Source organism: Pristiophorus japonicus, chromosome 21 (genome assembly GCF_044704955.1).
Source record: "Pristiophorus japonicus isolate sPriJap1 chromosome 21, sPriJap1.hap1, whole genome shotgun sequence".
NCBI classification, from domain to species: domain Eukaryota; kingdom Metazoa; phylum Chordata; class Chondrichthyes; family Pristiophoridae; genus Pristiophorus; species Pristiophorus japonicus.
Window position 1 is genome coordinate 90168728 of NC_091997.1, and position 25350 is coordinate 90194077.

The 25350-nt window shown below is 49.0% G+C and overlaps 1 protein-coding gene across 2 annotated transcripts in view; it reads right to left on the bottom strand.

The window, feature by feature from the left end:
* The window catches only part of vps13c (vacuolar protein sorting 13 homolog C), a 385292-nt gene extending 369933 nt beyond the window's left edge, over positions 1–15359 (bottom strand). For both annotated transcript variants that reach the window (XM_070865206.1, XM_070865205.1), the window contains exons 1-2: positions 15208–15359; positions 581–624 (exon numbers count right to left, since the gene is read on the bottom strand). In XM_070865206.1, coding sequence (XP_070721307.1) covers positions 581–624; positions 15208–15307 — 144 coding nt within the window. In that variant the 5' untranslated portion in view covers positions 15308–15359. The remainder of the gene's footprint in view (positions 1–580; positions 625–15207) is intronic.
* Between the last annotated feature and the right edge of the window lie 9991 nt (positions 15360–25350).

The window sequence follows — 25350 nt, forward strand, 5'->3', positions numbered from 1 at the left end:
TGCTTTAATCAAGAGCAGATTTCAGCGCTCGCAATTCAGTAAAATGGTTAGGAAAAAAATAAATCGCCAATCACTCTCGACGATACTCTTGCATGCTGCTCAGGTACTTGCCGAAGAAATCCACCAAGCGCAACTCAGAAACAATCCCCAAATGCACCCACACAAACACTGGACAAACCAGTGCGGGAAGGCAGGAGCAGTTGGAGGAAATATTTCACCTTTATTTTTTTCTTATATGCAAGGGACTCTGCAGTGAACGTATGTACCCGTTCAGTGATCGCCACTCCAACTGGCTTCAGAGAGGGATGCACCAACTCAAAACGCAGGTAATATTTATATTAAAAACTGGTTCAGGATGTCCAACAAACCCCTGACCACTATGCACACCAGGTGTGACCCATACTGGGTTTACACTCCATACGGCGTCAAACTTAAGCAGTGCGAGCCTGCCCATTCCAAGGAATCTCACTCCCATTTGCTCTGAACTACTAACTTGGAAATTTTCAGAATCAGTGAAATAATATTTCTCAAAAATAAGGTAAGAGAAGTAGAACTTTAAAGGTTGGGATTAAATACTTACTAGTGCATTTTCTTTGACTTTCAGGTTATCGAGTACCACATTTCCTGAAACAAGATTACAGTCATTAGCAAGGATTCACATACACCACAATTATGTAATAAAATCTTCTGCAATCAATTCACTCCTGTAATTATACAAATTAATAGATATTTGGATATAGTTTACTAAATCAGGATCTTGAGCACATAAATCTGGGCTGACCCTCCAGTGCAGTGTTGAGGGAGCGCTGCACTGCTGGAGGTGCCGTCTTTCGGATGACAAGTAAGCCTCGTCTGTCCTCATGTGGATGTAAAAGATCGCATGGCACTACGAAGGAGGAGGAGCAGGGGAACTATCCCCGGTGTCCTGGGGCCAATATTTATCCCTCAATCAACATAACAAAAAAAAAACCAGATGATCTGGTCATTATCACATTGCTGTGTGTGGGAGCTTGCTGTGCGCAAATTGGCTGCTACATTTCCCACATTACAACAGTGACTACACTCCAAAAGTACTTCACTGGCTGTAAAGCGCTTTGAGACATCCGGTGGCAGTGAAAGGTGCGATGGCAATGCAAGTCTTTCTTTCTTTTAAACTTAAATATAAAAGAGAGAAAGAAACATTGCATCAAGTATAATCTGAAACGGTGCATCAAGAACATGGCCCATTTTTTGTTAAAGTTTCTTTCAACATTTTTGGAGGCGTATGGCAGGGAAGAAGAGGAAGAGCCACAAAGAAGTAAATAAACAAAGGAACTGGGATTCAGGCACCACAAGGTGCTCCATTTCTCCATCTGAGTCTGCAGAGCTCTTCTGTTGGTTGCTACTGCTACAGTCTAAATTAACTCCAAATTTTGCAGTAGAAATATACTGGGCCAAAAATTCCGGTCTCAGTCAGCAAAAATGTTAACGGAAATACCTGGTGGTCCCGGAGAAACGTAGACGTGCGGTACGAGGGCGAGCTGCACAGTCCAGCGTGGGGGCCCACGTATTCCAGGAGCGTGTGCGCAGCCTGGGATCACATGGGCCGGACCAACCAATGAAAATGGAGTATCCCTATTCACAGTAATGGGGAGTTCCGTTTGTACGGAGATCTCCATTTCTATGAATGGTGATATCCCCAAAATAAATACATTTAAAAAACACTTCACATATTTAAAATGAATTGAAATTGAAGTTAATTAATGTTTTGGACAAAAACAGTTTTTTAAAAAAATGTATAGAAACATAGTAAGTAGGTGCAGGAGTAGGCCATTCGGCCCTTCGAGCCTGCACCACCATTCAATAAGATCATGGCTGATCATTCACCTCAGTACCCCTTTCCTGCTTTCTCTCCATACCCCTTGATCCCTTTAGCCGTAAGGGCCATATCTAACTCCCTCTTGAAAATATCCAACGAACTAGCATCAACAACTCTCTGCGGTAGAGAATTCCACAGGTTAACAACTCTCCGAGTAAAGAATGTATTAATAGGGGTAAAAATAAACTTACCTTAATGGACAGAGTTTTTAATATTAAAATAATTGATAAAATTTTATTTTTCTATCTTTTAAAACTTTTCCGCTGGTAAAAACACGCCGTATCCTTGCTTTTACCAGGCGCAAGAGTTTGAAGAACATTCGCTGGGCAAGAGTTCAGCAAATAGCCCAAATCTCCGCCCGCGAAGGCCCTTATCCCAGGGATGTGTTGGAACTGGACACTTCACAAGTGCCAGATTTTGGCGCGTGCGCCGAGAACCGTCATTGCGAGGCTTCTACAGGTGCGAGCGCACGTCGTGTGAGCCTGTAGAGACCGTGATTTTTGCCTCATTACTTGTTTTTTTTTAAAAAGCAAATGTTTGTGCACTTTGTTATCTCTATTTATATTTTTTCACAACTTTTCACAAGATTTATAATAGGTTAAAAATAAGCTGCATCACAAACATTTCTACCTCTCCAGTTCATCACTATGATATTGCCATTTCAGTAACTTTAGAACGAGCAATTTTTTTTTTTAAAAACAGTAAACGGGTAAGCTGGAACTTCTACAAAACAGGATTTCCTGATAGCTAATGAGGTTTATCGCGAGCAAAGAAGTGTGCCAAAACTGCTCATTTTATTCACAAGCCACACAAGTGACAGCTTTTAGCCACAATTACATGACCAAGGTGCTAGCCAGTAATGAGGTAACCAAAGCATCTGCCTCAGTATCTTTCTCCAATCTCGATTTCACAAAAATTCTAGATGATGCAAAGAACGCAGTCATTTTCTTTAATATAAAAGCTGTGGACTGCAGGAAGATATCAATGTACCGGTAACGTGGGCAGAACAGTAGCAAATGGAATGAGATAATGCATGTGGGTCTAACAAGGCAAGGGAATACATATTAAATGGTAGGACACTGAAAAGTGTAGAGGAACACTTCGAGTGTGAGTCCACAGATCCCTGAAGGCGGCAGGCCAGGTAGATAAGGTGGTTAAGAAGGCATATGGAATACTTGCCTTTATTAGTCGAAGCATGGAATACAAGAGCAAGGAGGTTATGCTTGAACTGTATAAAACACTGGTTAGGCCGTAGCTGGGGTACTGTGTGCCGTTCTGGTCACCACATTACAGGAAAGATGTGATTGTACTGGAAAGGGTGCATAAGAGTTTACAAGAATGTTGCCCGGACTGGAGAATTTCGGCGACGAGGAAAGATTGAAGATCCTGGGTTTGATTTCATTGGAACAGAGGAGGCCGAGGAGAGATCTGACTGAGGTGTATAAAATGATGAGGGGCCTGGATAGAGTGGATAGGAAGGACCCGTTTCCCTTGGCAGAGGGGTGAACAACCAGGAGGCATAGATTTAAAGTAATTGGGGGGAGGTTTAGAGGGGCTATGAGGGGAAATGTCTTCACCCAGAGGGTGGTGGGGGTCTGGAACTCACTGCCTGAAAGGGTGGTAGAGGGAGAAACCCTCACCGCATTCAAAAGATACCTGGATGTGCACTTAAAGTGCCATAACCTATAGGGCTACGGACCAATAGCTGGAAAGTGGGATTAGGCTGGATAGTTCTTGGTCGACCGGCGCGGACACGACGGGCTGAAATGGCCTCCTTCTGTGCTGTAAATTTCCATGATTCTTTGATAAAACAGCGGTTTTCAAACATTCGTGCGTGGGGAAACCTCTGCAAATATAAAACCCACTCTACTCAACAATCCAAATGAAACTAGTTGGAAGAAGGCATATCGATCAGCGGGCTGGGACCATTAGAGGAAGCAGTGTGCGGCAGCCCAGTCCGGAAATCGTCGCGGTCCCAGCCTGCAAGACAATCAGTAGGCCAGGGCCATCAGAGGGAGCAGCATGCGGCGGCAGGCCACTGCAGGGAGCAGCGCGTGCTGCTGCAGGAGGGAGACGGCTGACTGCAGTGCAGGCAGGTATAGCAGGAGCGGTGAGGTCGGGGCGAAGGAGCGGCAAGAGTTCGTAGAGGGATGTGATCGGGTCCCAGGAAAGGCGAGAGTTAGGGCCCAGAAGAGGCGAGGGCCCAGGGGCAGCACGGGCCAGCCCATACTGCGATATGTGTGCGCACGAGGTTCGTGCAGCAGAGTTGGTCTCCAGTCGTCTTGGTTAATCCTTGCCACTGGACCTAGACCTAGCTCTGTCAAGCCCGTGTGGTGGCTGGTGTGCAACGGTCACCACACGTTAAAAAAATCCATGCACAGGCATTATCCACCCTTCAGAATGTATTCGGGACCTGGAATATTAGATCCTTCATTGAAACACCTGTGAACTCATCCCTTTTCGGCGTGGGAGCAAGTCATCCTCGCTTCGATGGACTGCCTATGATGCTGAGGAAATCAGCAACTGCAGAAAAATATAGTAACTTGAAGAGCAAGAGGATAGTATGCATGTACAGCAAGTAATCAGGAAGGCCAATATTGCAAAGGGGATGGAGTATAAAAGCAGGGAAGTCTTACTACAGCTATATAAGGTATTGGTGAGGCCACACCTGGAATACAGCGTGCAGTTTTGGTTTCCATATTTACGAAAGGATATACTTGCTTTGGAGGCAGTTCAGAGAAGGTTCACTAAGTTGATTCCGGAGATGAGGGGGTTGACGTATGAGGAAAGGTTGAGTAGGTTGGGCCTCTACTCATTGGCATTCAGAAGAATGAGAGGTGATCTTATCGAAGCATAGAAGATTATGATGGGGCTTGACAAGGTAGATGCAGAGAGGATGTTTCCACTGATGGGGGAAGACTAGAACTAGAGGGCATGATCTTAGAATAAGGGGCCGCCCATTTAAAACTGAGATAAGGAGAATTTCTTCTCTGAGGGTTGTAAATCTGTAGAATTCGCTGCCTGAGAGAGCTGTGGAAACTGGGACATTGAATAAATTTAAGACAGTTTCTTAAACGATAAGGGGATAAGGGATTATGGGGAGCGGGCAGGGAAGTGGAGCTGAGTCCATGATCAGATCAGCCATGATCTTATTGAATGGCGGAGCAGACTCGAGGGGCCGTATGGCCTACTCCTGTTCCTATTTCTTATGGTCTTACGTTCTTATGATAAGAGATCGAATGACTGCAGCCACCCTCTCATCCAGTGTCAAATTCATAGGGTCCAGATATTAGTCTGAAAGCCTCTGGGAGAGCACAAGAAAAATGTCTCCTCTCCTAAATGTGCTGCTTCTTTTATATTGAACAGTGAAGCAATGTATTAAATTGACTAGTGCATTTGGAGGACAAAGGATGCAGTATCAAGAAATGTCATGTTTGTAAATTCTAGGTCACACTGAGGTGTTAAGTACAATACATCTATCGGTATCACAGCAGAAATCCTGTGTATGATGCACAGTCCCTAAACACATCAACCTACTTCCTGTATCAGGCTTTTATAATGGCAAACCTGCATTTCAACATGCCACAGTGGAAAAACCCTCGGTCAGTAGTGGGAACTTTTTTTAGTGGGAACTTTTCATTGCCTCAGTTTGTTGACTAACCAATCGAATTGCTTAAAATGCCTTTCTAATATCTAAAATAAGGTTTTCAAACAGGACAAGGAATTCAACAAAAGTTAATCATGGTATACAAATTTCTAAATTTACCCATTGAACCATCCTGTTTGTCTTTTAGTAACCTCATTAAAGTTTTTACCTCAAGTCCTCAGCTCGAGTTTCAACTGTTTACCCGAACTGTTGCAGAAAGTATTGACCTGCATTCTTAATTCTGAACGTGTGCAGTTTGTGGCACTGCCCAGCATGAAGTCTCTACATGGACAGAAACTGAAGGGTGGGAAGCGTATGATTCGAGTTGCTTTGTTTTCTCCAAAAGACTGAGTTAAACGGGTCTTTGAATTCTCAAAGCTTAATTTCAGGAAAATTATAACATTTAAGTTCATTAATAAATGATCATAGAATCATAGAAATTTACGGCTCGGATGGCGATCATTTTGGCTCATTGTGTCTGCGCCGACTGAAAAAGAGCTATCCAGCCTAATCCCACTTTCCAGCTCCAGGTCTGTGGTCCTATAGGTTATGACTCTTCAAGTGCACATCCAAGTATTTTTTTTAAACTGTGGTGAGGGTTTCTGCCTCTACCACCCTTTCAGGCAGTGAGTTCCAGAACCCCACCACCCTCTGGATGAAAAATGTTCTCCTCAAAATCAATCCTTTTACCAATTCCTTTAAATCTTTGCGCCCTGGTTATTGACCCCTCTGCCAAGGGAAATAGGTCCTTCCTCTCCACTCTATCGAGGCCTGCCCATTTTATACACCTCATTGTTTCTTGTTACAGGTAGATGACAAGGATTGTTTATAGAGAAGGGATTTCTAAATCACTTCCCTCTTTTTTGGTTATATATTTAGTTATAAATATCTACCGGACAACTTTTGAGGATGAAGGAAATTTATCAAAAGCTTAAATTGTGGAAACACTGAACTGTAAAGTAGTTGAGGTCATTTGTTAGTTTATGTTTATTAAAAGACTGTACAAGTCAACAAACTCACCAACAGTGCACTGATTCATACTTTTCCACTTCTGCGAAGGGCACATGCGAGATCGCTGTGCACCCCAGCAGCCGCCAGCCCATGATTTCTATCCATTGATTTTAAGAAGCCACATTGCTTAATGATCTCAAATGCCAGTACACTTGCCATTCCATATCCCAGAATCAGCCTCAGTGTTCTCTGAAGCTCCCTCTCCAGTTTTACATGAAATCTAGGATCCCAATCTCCAAATGCTCCCAGACCCTGGCACCCACCTCAGAATTCTGCTCGATCCCAGGACCCCCATCTCAATACTGCCCGACTCTGAGTCAGAGGAACATTAGGAACAGGAGTGGGCCATTCAGCCCTTCGAGCCTGCTCCGCCATTCAATTAGATCATGGTGATCTGATCTTGGCCTCAACTCCACTTCCCTGCCCTACCCTACCTGCATAACCCTCGTCTCCCATATCGTTCAAAAATCTGTCTATCTCTGCCTTAAATATATTCAATGACCCAGCCTCCACAGCTCTCTGGGGCAGAGAATTCCAAAGATTCACAACCCTGAGAAGAAATTCCTCCTCATTTCCGTTTTAAATGGGCGACCCCTTATTCTGAAACTATGCCCCCTTGTTCTCGATTCCCCACGAGGGGAAACATCCTCTCTGCATCTACCCCATCAAGCCCCCTCAAAATCTTATATTTTCTCTAAGATCACCTCTCATTCTTCTCAACTCCAAATAAGTATAGGCCCAATCTGTTAGATCCCAGGACCCCACCTCAATACTGCCCGCCTCTGGGTCACAGACACATTAGGAACAGGAGTGGTCCATTCAGCCCCTCGAGCCTGCTCCGCCATTCAATTCGATCGCGGCTGATCTGCAACTCAACTCCGTTTACCTGCCTGTCCTCCATATCTCTTGATAAATGATCGCAGTCTTGCAAGCTCCAATTGTTTCCCCCCGCCCAGCATCCACAGCCTTTGTGGGGGGGGGGGGGGGGGGGGGGGCGCAAATTCTAAATTTCTATCACCCTTTGTTGAAAAAGTGCTTCCCGATTATGCTGCTGATCCTCTCCCTGGTGGTCCCAGGATATCTCCCAATGATGATTTCAGCATTCCTGGTAACATAGGTTGTACCTCCCTTATCCGGAACCCTCGGGACCTGGCCTGTTCTGGATAAGGGATTTTTTTGGACGAGGAGTGATCACGTTAAAATTGGATGATACAGGTACTGAGTAAGGGGATATTGGGGCTGGCTGGCTGGCTTGGGGCAGGGAGTGCAACAGAGAGATCATGGGGGTGGGGGGTGGGGGCGCGGATCCCAGGGTCAGGCCAGCGACTGCAGGAGTCGGCAGTGAGGAAGGACTTCAATTTATACATGTTGGAGTTCTGCGCATGCGCCACCCGGTGACCGGGAATGGTTCTGGACGAGGGGTGGTTCCGGATAAGGGAGTTCTGGATAAGGGAGGTTCAACCTGTACGACTTGACATAACACCTCCGGCTCACCGTGAGGAATACCGGGAAGTGTCTTTCTTATAGTGCGCAAATCCTGTCCACATAAGCATCAGGATTTCGTGGTTCATTTGCTGCTGACATGTTATAATGGAAAACCATGGGAAAAGAACATTTGTCTATCACCAGAAGATATTTTAGCCAGGCTCACCCTCAGCCCATCTTTTCTCTTCCTGTATTTCTAACATCTATCACAGAGAATCATTTTATAAAAAACAAGTACACATTTCAATTCCTCCCGCCCCTTGGATTCCAAGTTTACCTTTCCGTTGATCTCACTCCCACATTCCCAAGCTTCTCGCTCCAGACCCTGCCCCGTTCCACCATTATCGGCCCAGAGCCTGTTGCCTACTATTTGCTCATCCCAGCCAGCCTACCCACTGCCTGCCTGCTTCTCTCCAGTACCACCCTCAGGCTTCCTTCCTCATGCTCACCGCTAAACTCGCACTGCACTTCAGAAAAGTCTAGGAGCAGGAGTAGGCCATGCAGCCCCACAAGCCTGTTCCACCATCCAATAAGATCACGGCTGATCTTCGAACGAACTCAGTCTGTGTCAGCTGTGGTTCAGTGGGTAGCTCTCTCGCCTCTGAGTCAGGAGGTCGTAGGTTCAAGTCCTACTCCAGGGACTTGAGCAGACAAATCTAGGCTGACACTCCAGTGCAGTACTGAGGGAGTGCTGCACTGTCAAAGATGCCGTCTTACGGATGAGACATTAAACCAAGGCCCCGCCCCTGCTCAGGTGGACATAAAAGATCCCATGGCACTATTTCGTAGAAGACGAGGGGAGTTATCCCCGGTGTCCTGGCCAATATTTATTCCTCAATCAACTAACAAAAACAGATTATCTGGTCATTATCACATTGCTTTTTGTGGGAACCGGCTGTGCGCAGATTGGCTGACGTGTTTCCCACAGTGACTATGCTCCAAAAGTACTTCACTGGCTGTAAAGCGCTTTGAGACGTCCGGTGGTCCTGAAAGGCGCTATATAAATGCAAATCTTCCTTTTTTTTCCATTCTTAAATATATTCAATGGCTGCACATCCATAGCCCTCTGGGGTAAAGAGACGAGAAGATCTGGGGATGGGCTGGAGTCCTTGTGGCAAGCTGGGCAAAGCTCTCGGGCAGGCTGGGGTCAGCAAAAGGGGGGGTGGGGGTTAAACAAGAAGAAACGTCTTTATCCAGGGAGTGGTTACAATGTGGAACTCGCTACCACAGGGAGCGGTCGAGGTGAATAGCATAGATGCATTTAAGGGTAAAGCTAGATAAACACATCAGGTTATGCTGATATGGCGAGATGAAGAGGGGCGGGAGGAGGCTGGTGTGGAACATTAACAGCAGCATAGACCAGTTGGGCTGTACTGTACATTCTATGTCGAAGCTGGCCTGACTGTGAGGGCATCGTGGTAAGGATGGGACGGACGGAGGAAGAGATGAGGTGGGTAGCTATGATGCAGAGTTGGCATTGCAGACGTGGCTAGAGGGAAATCTGGCTAATAGGTGGGGAGAGAGGGTGGAAACCGAAGGCAAAAATGGTAGTGAGGGAGAAAGAGGCAGATCATACAGGGCATGGTGGTGGGGAACCATTTTGGTTACACCACTTTTCTCCTCCTCCAAAAATGGTTCTGCACCACCATGACCTGTATGGACAGCCATGTTCACCCTCAGCCCCACTGCCATTTTGGGAAGGAGGGGAAAGAGATGCAAGCAAAAGTACACAAAGAAAAGGTTCAGCAGTAATTATGGGCTGTGCAGAATGCATTGTAAGGCTTCACATTCCCCCATCGGTAATGCATCTCCTGCACAAAATTAGAGAAAAGGGGGACGTAAAAATACAAGATGTCGTCATAACTTCATCGTATTATTAGGAAATTTACTATGAACAAGTAAAATTGGGCAACAAGGACTCCAGGAATGCTGTTGATGGCTACGGCTGAAGATCAGAGATCGAGAGATCGTCGTCGATTTGGCAGTCAACAATTCCACGACTGTGGACAAATCAGAAAAACATGCAGAAAAATCGAGTGGCAGAAAAGTGTAAGCTATGCTCAAGGTAACGAGTGCTCCAATTACCAAAACACAACCAACAGTTCAGAGAAGATCAACGTGGCTGATCCTTCACGTCAGAGAGCAGGGTTGTGAGGAGAGAGTGAAGAAGCTTGGTCTCATCAACCTTGAAGGGAGGTGACCGAGACACAACATCAGGTATCAGAGACCACAAATATAGAAAAAGGTACACAGAGGAAATTACTTCAAAAGTAGACCCGAGTCGGTCAAAGGGACACAGCTCAATCTGTAAACGACAAGTTTAGGCTCGATGTCAGGACATTCTTCACACAAAGAATGTGAAGGCCATGAAATAATTTCTAGGTACGGAAGGGGAGGGGAAAATCCGGGAGTCCTTCAACAAACTGATGCAATAATTGGGGGTTGGGGACATCTGTAAAAGAATAATTTCAAAGGATATTGGAAAAGGACAGACTACAGTACATGGATAATTATTTCACAGACCCAATGTGACAAAAAGCTTCTGCCTGTGCTGGAAAATTCTGCACCAGGTCTCTGTAAAAGGACAGCACTATGTGGCATACCGCTTTCCTGCATCATATTCACGGGAAGGAAATGGTTAATTATTTAACCATAGAAACATACAAAATTCTGACGGGATTGAACAGGTTAGATGCAGGAAGAATGTTCCCGATGTTGGGGAAGTCCAGAACCAGGGGTCACAGTCTAAGGATAAGGGGCAAGTTTAGGACCGACATGAGAAACTTCTTCACTCAGAGAGCTGTGAGCATGTGGAATTCTCTACCACAGAAAGTTGTTGAGGCCAGTTCGTTAGATATATTCAAAAGGGAGTTAGATGTGGCCCTTACGGCTAAAGGGATCAAGGGGTATGGAGAGAAAGCAGGAATGGGGTACTGAGGTGAATGATCAACCATGATCTTATTGAATGGTGGTGCAGGCTCGAAGGGCCGAATGGCCTAATCCTGCATTCTATGTTTCTGTTTCCATGTACATTCACTTTTAGATTTTGCCTGTTGAGTAACTTTCTTGTTAGAAGGGGGAAATGTCACTTTCAGTTTCATTTCCAGTGAAATGATCAGCATGGACGGCAGCAAGGACTGCGAGTAATGTAATTTCTTTTTCGGGCCGCACTGTCCATTCTATTGAAAATCCAGCAAGCTGGTGGCACGCGACCCTCCCAGAGCACGGTGCGGGGACACTTGCGGGCCATAGCCACACAGCCTACAGGGAACATTGGCCGCAATGATCTTTGTTCACTCAGACTTGAGAGCTACCTCAGATTTCTCAGCAGTGAGACATCTATAGACGTGCTTTGACCATCAAGTCAAGAAACTATGGCTTTAGATGGTGAATCCTCCAATGACAGCAGTGTAACGTCCCTGAAGAGGGCCTTAATTCCCTATAACTGTCTCAGCTTCAATAACTCGATTGACAGGTCAGTCAAGGTGACGGCTTGGGGAGTGATTCTTGTTAAAACTGATGTTATTGCAGCTAATTGGATGAAGTCATACTTTGAAACAAAAGGATTCTCAAGCAGCCAGAATGAAAGACAGGTTTAAAAAGAGGGGTGCTGGAATAGATACTTAGAATTCGTCAATATTTGTCCTGGTGATCCCTTCGAGCTCGAAACCTGCGACGTAGTGAATTCTGTGGTCTTGTACTACCCCCCCCCCCCCCCCCCAAGTACCTCAAATGCATGTGTAATTATTATCAGTAATGATTATCATTGTACATGTGTGGCTACAGTGCCAGCTGTGGCTCAGTGGGCAGCACTCTTGCCTCGAAGTCAGAAGGTTGTGGGTTCAAGCCCCACTCCAGGGACTTGAGCACATAAATCTCAGCTAGCATTCCAGTGCAGTGCTGAGGGAGTGCTGAGGTGCCGTCTTTCGGACGAGATGTTAAACCGAGGCCCCGTCTGCCCTCTCAGGTGAACATAAAAGATCTCATGGCACTATTCTGAAGAAGAGCAGGGGAGTTATACCCAGTGCCTTGGCCAATATTTATCCCTCAATCAACAAAACAAAAACAGATTATCTGGTCATCATCACATTGCTGTTTGTGGGAGCTTGCTGTGCACAAATTGGCTGCTGCTTTTCACACATTATAACAGTGACTACACTCCAAAAGTACTTCATTGGCTGTAAAGCGCTTTGAGACGTCTGAAAGTGGTCATGAAAGTCGCTATATAAATGCAAGTCTGTCTTTCTTTATTGGTAATAATGGTTAGCATTGTAGGTTTAATTCCTACGAAAACTTGGAACACTATAAGCTTGTGGAATATCTTATGAGAACATCCATCCCGAACACCACCTTGTGATCTTCCAATTACTTCCACCTTGTCTCATTTACTCATTTTCCTTCCTTTTCTCCACCTCCGTCCCCACCCCTCTCAGTAAACTGCTCCTGGTGATGTTACTACATTATGGACTTCAGCTGATTCAGAATATGTCTAGCCACATGCATCACTCACACATCGCTGTGAGGAACTGGCCTGCAGACACAGAAGGGGCCAAAGGTCAGGCACAATCACGCACGTGCAATCAGCTAAAACTGAAAACGTGGCAGCAAACAAAACAAAATGTAGAGGGAAAACTTTAAGAAGGTAAACCTAAGAACTCAAACAGAGAACAGATAGATGGTGGAGGAAGAGATACAAGAATATAACGTAAGAACATAAGAATTAGGAGTAGGACATTCGGCCCCTCGAGCCTGCTCCGCCATTCAATGAGATCATGGCTGATCTTCTACCTCAACTCCACTTTCCTGCACTGTCCACATTTCCCTTGATTTCCTCAATATCCAAGAATCTATCGATCTCTGTCCTGAATATACTCAAAGACTAAACCTCCACAGCCCTCTGGAGCAGAGAATTCCAAAGATTCACCACCCTCTGAGTGAAGACATTTCTCATCATCTCAGTCCTAAATGGCCGACCCCTTATTCTGAGACTGTGACCCCTGGTTCTAGACACTCCAGCCCGGGGGAAACATCCTCCCTGCATCTACTCTGTAAGAACTGTGTATATTTCAATGAGGCCACCTCTCATTCTTCTAAACTCTAGGGAATATAAGCCAAGTCTACTCATTCTCTCCTCATAGGACAATCTCCCCATCCCAGGAATCAGTCTGGTGAACCTTCGTTGCACTCCCTCAAATGGTAAGTATATCCTTCCTTAAACAAGGAGATCAACATTAATATCAGAGAGCAGGCCACAGGTCATGCCAACTGGGCCCAAATCCAAGGCAAACTAGAAGAAAGCCCAGATAAAGAACAAACTTGTAGAAAGAAACAGTGGTGTGGGAACATGGAAAACCATATACTTATCAGAAAAAATTTTCAGCCATACAAGTGATTCACACAGAAAATCTCCATGGACAGAATTCAACCTCTGGCAAAATTAAAGCTGCAGTTGTACCATCTTTCTTTATATAATTTCTCCCCACCCCCTCCACCACCACTATTATGCCAGATCATTCAATTTCACACATGTACACCGATGATTTGGATCCAAGCGAGGAGTGGTGTCCAAATTGGCAGACGATTCTAAAGTCGGAAGCCCTGTGCAACAATTCTGAGGGCCAAATGAATCTGCAAGGGGATATTTATATGATGATGAAATTGGTAAAAAGTGGCAGTTGGAATTTAATGTTAGTGAATGTGAGGTAGAACATTTTGGTAAAAAGTTGCAATAATTATCGTTTGAATGAGGGACATCTGGGTGTTGCGGTCGGGCAGAGCACTGTATGGGTTTCAGGTTCACAAGATAGGAAAAATTGCACCTTAAGTGCATATGGTCATAAAGTGCTATGAGAATGCTGAGTTTTAAGGCAAGAACAAGATGTGGGATTTATGCAACACCTTTCAGGATGACTGCGCAGAGAATAAACACCAACACGCACTGGTTCAGCGAAACAGTTTAACCAAAGTTCACAATCCACAATACCTGCACCGAAACATCATCATAGCTTCAGGCATCAATGGTGACTCTACCCATTGAACCCACCTCCTGCCCATGCTTCCCACTATGGCCACACACCCACTGCTTCTCAACCCATCCTCTCTGCCCCTCCCCCTCCTCCACTGCCCGTACCCTCGCCCACTCCTCCACTGCCCAGAACCTCGCCCACTCCTCCACTGCCCAGAACCTCACCCACTCCTCCACCACCACCACTGCCTGGACCCTCACCCATTCCCCGGACCCTCACCCCCTCCTCCACCACCACCACTGCCCAGACCCTCGCCCATTCCTCCTCCACTGCAGGGACCCTCACCCCCCCTCCTCCACAACCACCACTGCCCAGACCCTCACCCATTCCTCCTCCACTGCAGGGACCCTCACCCCCCCTCCACCACCACCACCACCACTGCCCAGACCCTCACCCATTCCTCCTCCACTGCCCAGACCCTCACCCCCTCCTCCACCACCACCGCCCGGACCCTCACCCATTCCTCCTCCACTGCCCAGACCCTCACCCATTCCTCCTCCACTGCAGGGACCCTCACCCCCCCTCCACCACCACCACCACCACTGCCCAGACCCTCACCCCCTCCTCCACCACCACCGCCCGGACCCTCACCCATTCCTCCTCCACTGCCCGGACCCTCGCCCACTCCTCCACAACCACCACTGCCCGGACCCTCCCACATTCCTCCACAACCACCACTGCCCGGACCCTCGCCCATTCCTCCACAACCACCACTGCCCGGACCCTCGCCCATTCCTCCTCCACTAACTGGACCCTCGCCCCCTTCTCCACTGCCCAGACACCCTACTCCTCCACCACCACTGCCCAGACCCTCGCCCCCTCCTCCAGTCGACCCTCACCCCCTCCGCTGCCCAGACCCTCACCACCACCTCCTCCTCCTCCCCCTCCTCCATCATTGCCTGGACCCTCGACCCCTTCTCTGCTCGGTCACCCTCACCTCCTACCCTCTCTCTCTCTCTCTCTCTCTCTCCCCCCTCCCGGGCCAGCATCAGTCCCAGCACCCTGACAGCTCTCTCTCTCTCACACACAGACACAGAGACAGACAGACTCTCTCACACACACACACACACAGAGAGCGCGGGCCCGGGTGCCGGGGGAGGCCGGCCGCCGCTCCGACACCGCCTGACAGGGGGCGGGCCGCGCCGGAAGCCCAGAGCCCGGGAGTCGGGCCGGGGCCTTACCTCCCCAGATGCCCAGTTTGAGTTGGGATTTGTCCAGGTTCTCCACGTAGTCCCCCAAAAACCGGTTGAGCAGCTCTGCCACCAGCGCCTCGAACACCATGGCTCCCCGCGCGCCGTCAACACACTCCGCGCTCCCGACCGCGTGACGCACCGCCTCCCAACGCGCGACCCCGCTCCCGCTCCCGCTCCCGCTCTTATACTGTCCCCGCTCACACTGACTGGCACTGTGTCTCTGCTCACACTGACTGGCACTGTGTCCCTGCTCACACTGACTGGCACTGTGTCCCTGCTCACACTGACTGGCACTGTGTCGGCTCACACTGACTGGCACTGCGTCTGCTCACATAAGAACATAAGAATTAGGAACAGGAGTAGGCCATCTAGCCCCTCGAGCCTGCTCCGCCATTCAAAAAGATCATGGCTGATCTGGCCGTGGACTTAGCTCCACTTACCCGCCCGCTCCCCATACCCTTAATTCCCTTATTGGTTAAAAATCTATCTATCTGTGACTTGAATACATTCAATGAGCTAGCCTCAACTGCTTCCCTGGGCAGAGAATGCCACAGATTCACAACCCTCTGGGAGAAGAAATTCCTTCTCAACTCGGTTTTAAATTGGCTCCCCAATATTTTGAGGCTGTGCCCCCTAGTTCTAATCTCCCCGACCAGTGGAAACAACATCTCTGCCTCTATCTTGTCGATCCCATTCATTATTTTAAATGTTTCTATAAGATCACCCCTCATCCTTCTGAACTCCAACAAGTAAAGACCCAGTCTACTCAATCTATCATCATAAGGTAACCCCCTCATCTCCGGAATCAGCCTAGTGAATCGTCTCTGTACCCCCTCCAAAGCTAGTATATCCTTCCTTAAGTAAGGTGACCAAAACTGCACGCAGTACTCCAGGTGCGGCCTCACCAATACCCTGTACAGTTGCAGCAGGACCTCCCTGCTTTTGTACTCCATCCCTCTTGCAATAAAGGTCAACATTCCATTCGCCTTCCTGATTACCTGCTGTACCTGCAAACTAACTTTTTGGGATTCATGCACAAGGACCCCCAGGTCCATCTGCACCACAGCATGTTGTAATTTCTCCCCATTCAAATAATATTCCCTTTTACTGTTTTTTTTTCCAAGGTGGATGACCTCACATTTTCCTGCATTGTATTCCATCTGCCAAGCCTTAGCCCATTCACTGAACCTATCTAAATCTCTTTGCAGCCTCTCTGTGTCCTCTACACAACCCGCTTTCCCACTAATCTTTGTGTCATCTGCAAATTTTGTTACACTACACTCTGTCCCCTCCTCCAGGTCATCTATGTATATTGTAAACAGTTGTGGTCCCAGCACTATTCCCTGTGGCCCCCACTAACCACCGATTTCCAACCTGAAAAGGACCCATTTATCCCAACTCTCTGCTTTCTGTTAGCCAGCCAATTCTCTATCCATGCTAATACATTTCCGCTGACTCCGCGTACCTTTATCTTCTGCAGTAACCTTTTGTGTGGCACCTTATCGAATGCCTTTTGGAAATCTAAATACAACACATCCATCGGTACACCTCTATCCACCACGCTCGTTATATCTCCAAAGAATTCCAGTAAATTAGTTAAACATGATTTCTCCTTCATGAATCCATGTTGCGTCTGCTTGATTGCACTATTCCTATCTAGATGTCCCGCTATTTCTTCCTTAATGATAGCTTCAAGCATTTTCCCCACGACAGATGTTAAACTAACCGGCCTATAGTTACCTGCCTTTTGTCTGCCCCCTTTTTTAAACAGAGGTGTTACATTAGCTGCTTTCCAATCCACTGGTACCTCCCCAGAGTCCAGAGAATTTTGGTAGATTATAACCAATGCATCTTCTATAACTTCTGCCATCTCTTTTAATACCCTGGGATGCATTCCATCAGGACCAGGGGACTTGTCTTCCTTGAGTCCCATTAGCCTGTCCAGCACTACCTCCCTAGTGCTAGTGATTGTCTCAAGGTCCTCCCTTCCCACATTCCCGTGACCAGCCATTTTTGGCATGGTTTTTGTGTCTTCCACTGTGAAGACCGAAGCAAAATAATTGTTTAAGGTCTCAGCCATTTCCACATTTCCCATTACTAAATCCCCCTTTTCATCTTCTAAAGGACCAACATTTACTTTAGTCACTCTTTTCCTTTTTATATTTCGGTAAAAGCTTTCACTATCTGTTTTTATGTTTTGCGCAAGTTTACTTTCGTAATCTATCTTTCCTTTCTTTATTGCTTTCTTAGTCATACTTTGCTGTCGTTTAAAATTTTCCCAATCTTCTAGTTTCCCACTAACTTTGGCCAGCTTAGAAACATAGAAACATAGAAAATAGTTGCAGGAGTAGGCCATTCGGCCTTTCGAGCCTGCACCGCCATTCAATGAGTTCATGGCTGAACATGCAACTTCAGTACCCCATCCCTGCTTTCTCGCCATACCCCTTGATCCCCCTAGAAGTAAGGTCTGACACAGTCAACTCATTGTTACGCCTGAGACCCCCAAACTCTGCTACTCAGAAATCCACATAGGTAGTGCTTCCATTGTCGGATGTGGAAATGCACATTGCTCCTCCCCAAAGGGGTCACGGTTCACTTAAACCTAAACTTAGCTCAGGTTGGTAACAGCCACGGCTTGACTGGGCCGCACAAGCGTGCACAGGAGCACAGCTGGAACTTAACTGGCAGTAAATGACACAGCCGGCCAGCACAGAACACAAGTGGCAAGAGCCACAACTCCAGCGACCAGGTCCTGGCAACAAGCCAGGCCAGCTGGTCAATCCACAGCACCCTGGGGTACTGTAGACCTTCCTGGCTCAGTATTGGATGAGTCAGCCAGCCACAGCAGATCGACTCATCAATAAGCATTTATCATGTGTCATCGTACAGCCAACACAGCCCCAAGAAGCCCTTCTAACTTACCCCAACCCCTTCCAAGGAGGATACAAAAAGAAACAAATGCACAGAGAAATGATGCAGCCGTGGAGGCGTTTACCTTGTTGTGTGGCTTCAGGAACATGGAATCCTTCACCCTTCCGAATCGAAAAGCAACACACAGGATGTCGACTTCTGTATAGCCGTCCTCGGGTAGATTGCTTATGTGAGCTAAATGGTCATATATAGTGCACCTGGCCTACGTAAAGAGAACGAGGAGACCAAGGAAATAAAACGAGGTAAACAATCAAGAGGTGATGAGCAACACAGTGCAGTCGCAATACAGCTTGTATCAGAAATTTTAAGACAATGCAGTGCACCAGGTTTCGCTGCCTCCCAACTCAAGCATACGGTGTCCCTTCTGTGGTCAGGGCACACTTCCACCGCCTCCACCAGCTTTCTGGTCACTCTTCACGCGCAAGTCCAAACAGTGATTGGTGGCAGACCTTTTGTTTGTAGATGTCTCAGACAATCCCAATCCAATCCTAATTTTCCAAGTACAGTTGCTGAATAGCAATCAATTGTAGAATCTGCCTGATTTATTTCTCCCCCTCCCCCGCCCCCGCACCTCCACTCCCAATTGGGCCTGCTAAGGCCACTTCCACCGTTGTCCATTCTGTGATTTAAGAAAATCAATTTACAATCTCTTACACATGGACCAAATTAAGGGAATGCTCCCCTGAACTGTCAGGTCCCGCCCTCCTGAAAACAGATGAAGCAGCAAGATACTTATACGCATTGGTTTTTAATTTGATACTCTCCTTTATTTCCTTGGTTATCCATGGCTGGTTATCCCTTCTCTTACCGCCCTTCTTTTTCACTGGAATATATTTTTGTTGCGCACTATGAAAGAGTTCCTTAAAAGTCCTCCACTGTTCCTCAATTGTGCCACCGTTTAGTCTATGTTCCCAGTCTACTTTAGCTAACTCTGCCCTCATCCCACTGTAGTCCCCTTTGTTTAAGCATAGTACGCTCGTTTGAGACACTACTTCCTCACCCTCAATCTGTATTACAAATTCAACCATACTGTGATCACTCATTCCGAGAGGATCTTTTACTCGGAGATCGTTTATTATTCCTGTCTCATTACACAGGACCAGATCTAAGACAGCTTGCTCCCTTGTAGGTTCTGTAATATACTGTTCTAAGAAACAATCCCGTATGCATTCTATGAATTCCTCCTCCAGGCTATCCCGTGCGATTTGATTTGACCAATCGATGTGTAGGTTAAAATCCCCCATGATTACTGCCGTTCCTTTTTCACATGCCTCTATTATTCCCTTGATTATTGTCCGCCCCACCGTGAAGTTATTATTTGGGGGCCTATAAACTACGCCCACCAGTGACTTTTTCCCCTTACTATCTCCAATCTCCACCCACAATGATTCAACATTTTGTTCATTAGAGCCAATATCATCTCTCACAACTGCCCTGATATCATCCTTTATTAACAGAGCTACCCCACCTCCTTTCCCTTCTTGTCTATCCTTCCGAATTGTCAGACACCCCTGTATGTTTAATTCCCAGTCTTGGCCACCCTGCAACCACGTTTCTGTAATGGCCACCAAATCATACCCATTTGTAATGATTTGTGCCGTTAACTCATTTACTTTATTTTGAATGCTGCATGCGTTTAGGTAGAGTGTTTTAATACTAGTTTTTAAACCATGATTTTTAGTTTTGACCCCTCCTGCAGCCCCTTTATCTTCATACATATTATCCCTTCCTATCACCTTGTGGTTTACACTTACCCCAGTGCTACTCTGCTCTGTTGCCTCCTGCCTTTTGCATTCTTTCTTGGGGTCCTGTTCATCTGCGCTCTCACCCACTCGAACTAGCTCAGAGCCCTCTCCTGGGTTCCGAATACTCCTCGCATTGAGGCAACGAGCTTTCAGGCTTGCCTTTTTATGACACTTTGACCCTTTAGAATTCTGCTGGACATTGGCCCTTTTTGTTTTTTGCCATGGTTTCTCTGCCCTCCACTTTTACTCATCTCCTTTCTGTCCTTTGCTTCTGTCTCCATTTTGCTTCCCTCTGTCTAACTGCATTGGTTCCCATTCCCCTGCCATATTAGTTTAACTCCTCCCCAACAGCACTCGCAAACCCTCCCCCTAAGACATTGGTTCCGGTCCTGCCCGGGTGCAGACTGTCCAGCACTGACTGGCACTGTCCATGCTCACACTGACTGGCACTGTGCCCCTGCTCACACTGACTGACACTGCCCTTGCTCACACTGACTGGCACTGTCCATGCTCATACTGACTGGCACTGTGTCCCTACTCAAACTGACTGGCAATGCCCCTGCTCACACTGACTGGTACTGTCCCTGCTCACACTGACTGGCACTGTGTCTGCTCACACTGACTCGCACCGTGTCTGCTCACACTGACTGGCACTGTCCCTGCTCACACTGACTGGCACTGTCCCTGCTCACACTGACTGGCACTGTGTCCCTGCTGACACTGACTGGCACTGTGTCCCTGCTCATATTGACTGGCACAGACACTGCTCACACTGACTGGCACTGTGTCCCTGCTCACACTGACTGGCATTGTGTCCCTGCTCACACTGACTGGCACAGTGTCTGCTCACACTGACTGGTACCGTCCCTGCTCACACTGACTGGCACTGTGTCCCTGCTCACATTGACTGGCATTATCCATGCTCACACTGACTTGCACTGTGTCCCTGCTCACACTGACTGGCACTGTCCCCGCTCACACTGACTGGCACTGTCCCTCATCACACTGACTGGCACTGTCCCTGCTCACACTGACTGGCACTGTGTCTGCTCACACTGACTGGCACTGTGTCCCTGCTCACACTGACTGGCAATGTGTCCCCGCTCACACTGATGACACTGTGTCCCCGCTTGCACTGACTGGCACTGTCCCTGCTCACACTGACTGGCACTGTGTCCCTGCTCACACTGACGCTGCTCACACTGACTGGCACCGTCCCTGCTCACTCTGATTGGCACTGTCCCTGCTCACGCTGACTGTCACTGCCCCTGCTCACACTGACTGGCAATGTGTCCCTGCTCACACTGACTGGCACTGACCCTGCTCACACTGACTGGCACTGTGTCCTTGCTCACACTGACTGGCACTGTGTCCCTTCTCACAGTGACTGCAGTGTCCCTGCTCACACTGACTGGCACTGTCCGTGCTCACACTGACTGGCACTGTGTCCTTGCTCACACTGACTGGCACTGTGTCCCTTCTCACAGTGACTGCAGTGTCCCTGCTCACACTGACTGGCACTGTCCGTGCTCACACTGACTGGCACTGTGTCCCTGCTTACACTGACTGGCACAGCCCCTGCTCACACTGACTGGCACTGACTCTGCTCACACTGACTGGCACTGTGGCCCTGCTCACACTGACTGGCACTGACCCTGCTCACACTGAATGGCACTGTGCCCTGCTCACACTGACTGGCACTGTGTCCCTGCTCACACTGACTGGCACTGCCCCTGCTCACACTGACTGGCACTGCGTCCCCGGTCACACTGACTGACACTGTTTACCTGCTCACACTGACTGGCACTGTGCCTGCTCACACTGACTGGCACTGGGTCCCAGCTCACACTGACTGGCACTGTTTACCTGCTCACACTGATTGGCACTGGCACTGCTCACACTGACTGGCACTGTCCCCTGCACACACTGACTGGCACTGTGCCCCTGCTCACACTGACTGACACTGTTTCCCTGCTCACACTGTCTGGCACTGCCACTGCTCACACTGACTGGCATTGTCACTGCTCACACTGACTGGCATTGTCCCTGCTCACACTGACTGGCACTGTGTCTGCACACACTGACTGGCACTGCCCCTACTCACACTGACTGCCACTGTCCCTGCTCACACTGACTGGCATTGTGTCCCTGGTCACACTGACTGGCAATGTGTCTGCTCACACTGACTGGCACTGCCCCTGCTCACACTGACTGGCATTGTGTCCCTGCTCACACTGACTAGCACTGTCCCTGCTCACACTGACTGGCATTGCCCCTGCTCACATGACTGGCACTGTCCCTGCTCACACTGACTGGCACTGTTTCCCTGCTCACACTGTCTGGCACTGCCCCTGCTCACACTGACTGGCATTGTCCCTTCTCACACTGTCTAGCACTGCCCCTGCTCACACTGACTGGCATTGTCCCTGCTCACACTGACTGGCATTGTCCCTGCTCACACTTACTGGCACTGTGTCTGCACACACTGAATGGCACTGCCTCTACTTACACTGACTGGCACCGTCCCTGCTCACACTGACTGGCAGTGTGTCCCTGGTCACACTGACTGGCAATGCGTCTGCTCACACTGACTGGCACTGTCCCTGCTCACACTGACTGGCACTGTCCCTGCTCACACTGACTGGCACTGTGTCCCTGCTCACACTGACTGGCACTGTGTCCCTGCTCATATTGACTGGCACAGACACTGCTCACACTGACTGGCACTGTGTCCCTGCTCACACTGACTGACACAGTTTACCTGCTCACACTGTCTGGCATTGTGTCCCTGGTCACACTGACTGGCAATGTGTCTGCTCACACTGACTGGCACTGCCCCTGCTCACACTGACTGGCATTGTGTCCCTGCTCACACTGACAGGCACTGTGTACCTGCTCACACTGACTGGCATTGCCCCTGCTCACATGACTGGCACTGTCCCTGCTCACACTGACTGGCACTGTTTCCCTGCTCACACTGTCTGGCACTGCCCCTGCTCACACTGACTGGCATTGTCCCTGCTCACACTGTCTGGCACTGCCCCTGCTCACACTGACTGGCATTGTCCCTGCTCACACTGACTGGCATTGTCCCTGCTCACACTGACTGGCACTGTGTCTGCACACACTGACTGGCACTGCCCCTACTTACACTGACTGGCACCGTCCCTGCTCACACTGATTGGCAGTGTGTCCCTGGTCACACTGACTGGCAATGCGTCTGCTCACACTGACTCGCACCGTGTCTGCTCACACTGACTGGCACTGTCCCTGCTCACACTGACTGGCACTGTCCTGCTCACACTGACTGGCACTGTGTCCCTGCTCACACTGACTGGCACTGTGTCCCTGCTCATATTGACTGGCACAGACACTGCTCACACTGACTGGCACTGTGTCCCTGCTCACACTGACTGGCATTGTGTCCCTGCTCACACTGACTGGCACAGTGTCTGCTCACACTGACTGATACCGTCCCTGCTCACACTGACTGGCACTGTGTCCCTGCTCACATTGACTGGCTTTATCCATGCTTACACTGACTTGCACTGTGTCCCTGCTCACACTGACTGGCACTGTCCCCACTCACACTGACTGGCACTGTCCCTGCTCACACTGACTGGCACTGTTTCCCTGCTCACACTGACTGGCACTGTGTACCTGCTCACACTGACTGGCATTGCCCCTGCTCACATGACTGGCACTGTCCCTGCTCACACTGACTGGACTTGTGCCCCTGGTCACACTGACTGGCACTGCCCATGCTCACACTGACTAGCACTGACCCTGCTCACACTGAATGGCACTGTGTTCCTGCTCACACTGACTGGCACTGTGTCTCTGCTCACACTGACTGGCACTGACTCTGCTCACACTGAATGGCACTGTGTCCCTGCTTACACTGACTGGCACTGCCCCTGCTCACACTGACTGGCACTGACTCTGCTCACACTGACTGGCACTGTGGCCCTGCTCACACTGACTGGCACTGACCCTGCTCACACTGAATGGCACTGTGCCCTGCTCACACTGACTGGCACTGTCCCTGCTCACACTGACTGGACCTGTGCCCCTGGTCACACTGACTGGCACTGCCCGTGCTCACACTGACTAGCACTGACCCTGCTCACACTGAATGGCACTGTGTTCCTGCTCACACTGACTGGCACTGTCCCTGCTCACACTGACTGGCACTGTGTCCCTGCTCACACTGACTGGCACTGTGTGCCTGCTCACACTGAATGGCACTGTGTTCCTGCTCACACTGACTGGCACTGTCCCTGCTCACACTGACTGGCACTGTGTCCCTGCTCACACTGACTGGCACTGTGCCTTCTCACACTGATCGGCACTGGCACTGCTCACACTGACTGGCACTGTCCCCTGCACACACTGACTGGCACTGTGCCCCTGCTCACACTGACTGGCACTGTGTCTGCTCACACTGACTGGCAATGTGTCCCCGCTCACACTGACGGGCACTGTGTCCCCGCTTGCACTGACTGGCACTGTCCCTGCTCACACTGACTGGCACTGTGTCCCTTCTCACACTGACGCTGCTCACACTAACTGGCACCGTCCCTGCTCACTCTGATTGGCACTGTCCCTGCTCACGCTGACTGTCACTGCCCCTGCTCACACTGACTGGCACTGTGTCCCTGCTCACACTGACTGGCACTGCCCCTGCTCACACTGACTGGCACTGCATCCCCGCTCACACTGACTGGCACTGTGTCCCAGCTCACACTGACTGGCACTGTGCCCCCACGCACAGTGACTGGCACTGTGACCCTGCTCACACTGACTGGCACTGTTTCCCTGCTCACACTGACTGGCACTGTCCCAGCTCACACTGACTGTCACTGCCCCTACTCACACTGACTGGCACTGTGTCCCTGCTCACACTGACTGGCACTGCCCCTGCTCACACTGACTGGCACTGTGTCCCTGCTCACACTGACTGGCACTGTTTCCCTGCTCACACTGACTGGCACTCTGTACCTGCTCACACTGACTGGCATTGCCCCTGCTCACATTGACTGGCACTGTCCCTGCTCACACTGACTGGCATTGTGTCCCTGCTCACACTGACTAGCACTGTCCCAGCTCACACTGACTGGCATTGCGTCCCTGCTCACACTGACTGGCACTGTCCCTGCTCACACTGTCTGGCACTGTGTCCCCGCTCACACTGACTGGCACTGTGTCCCTTCTCACAGTGACTGCAGTGTCCCTGCTCACACTGACTGGCACTGTGGTCCTGCCCACACTGGCTGGCACTGCCCCTGCTCACACTGACTGGCACTGACTCTGCTCACACTGACTGGCACTGTGGCCCTGCCCACACTGACTGGCACTGTCCCTGCTCACACTGACTGGCACTGACCCTGCTCACACTGAATGGCACTGTGCCCTTCTCATACTGACTGGCACTGTGTCCCTGCTCACACTGACT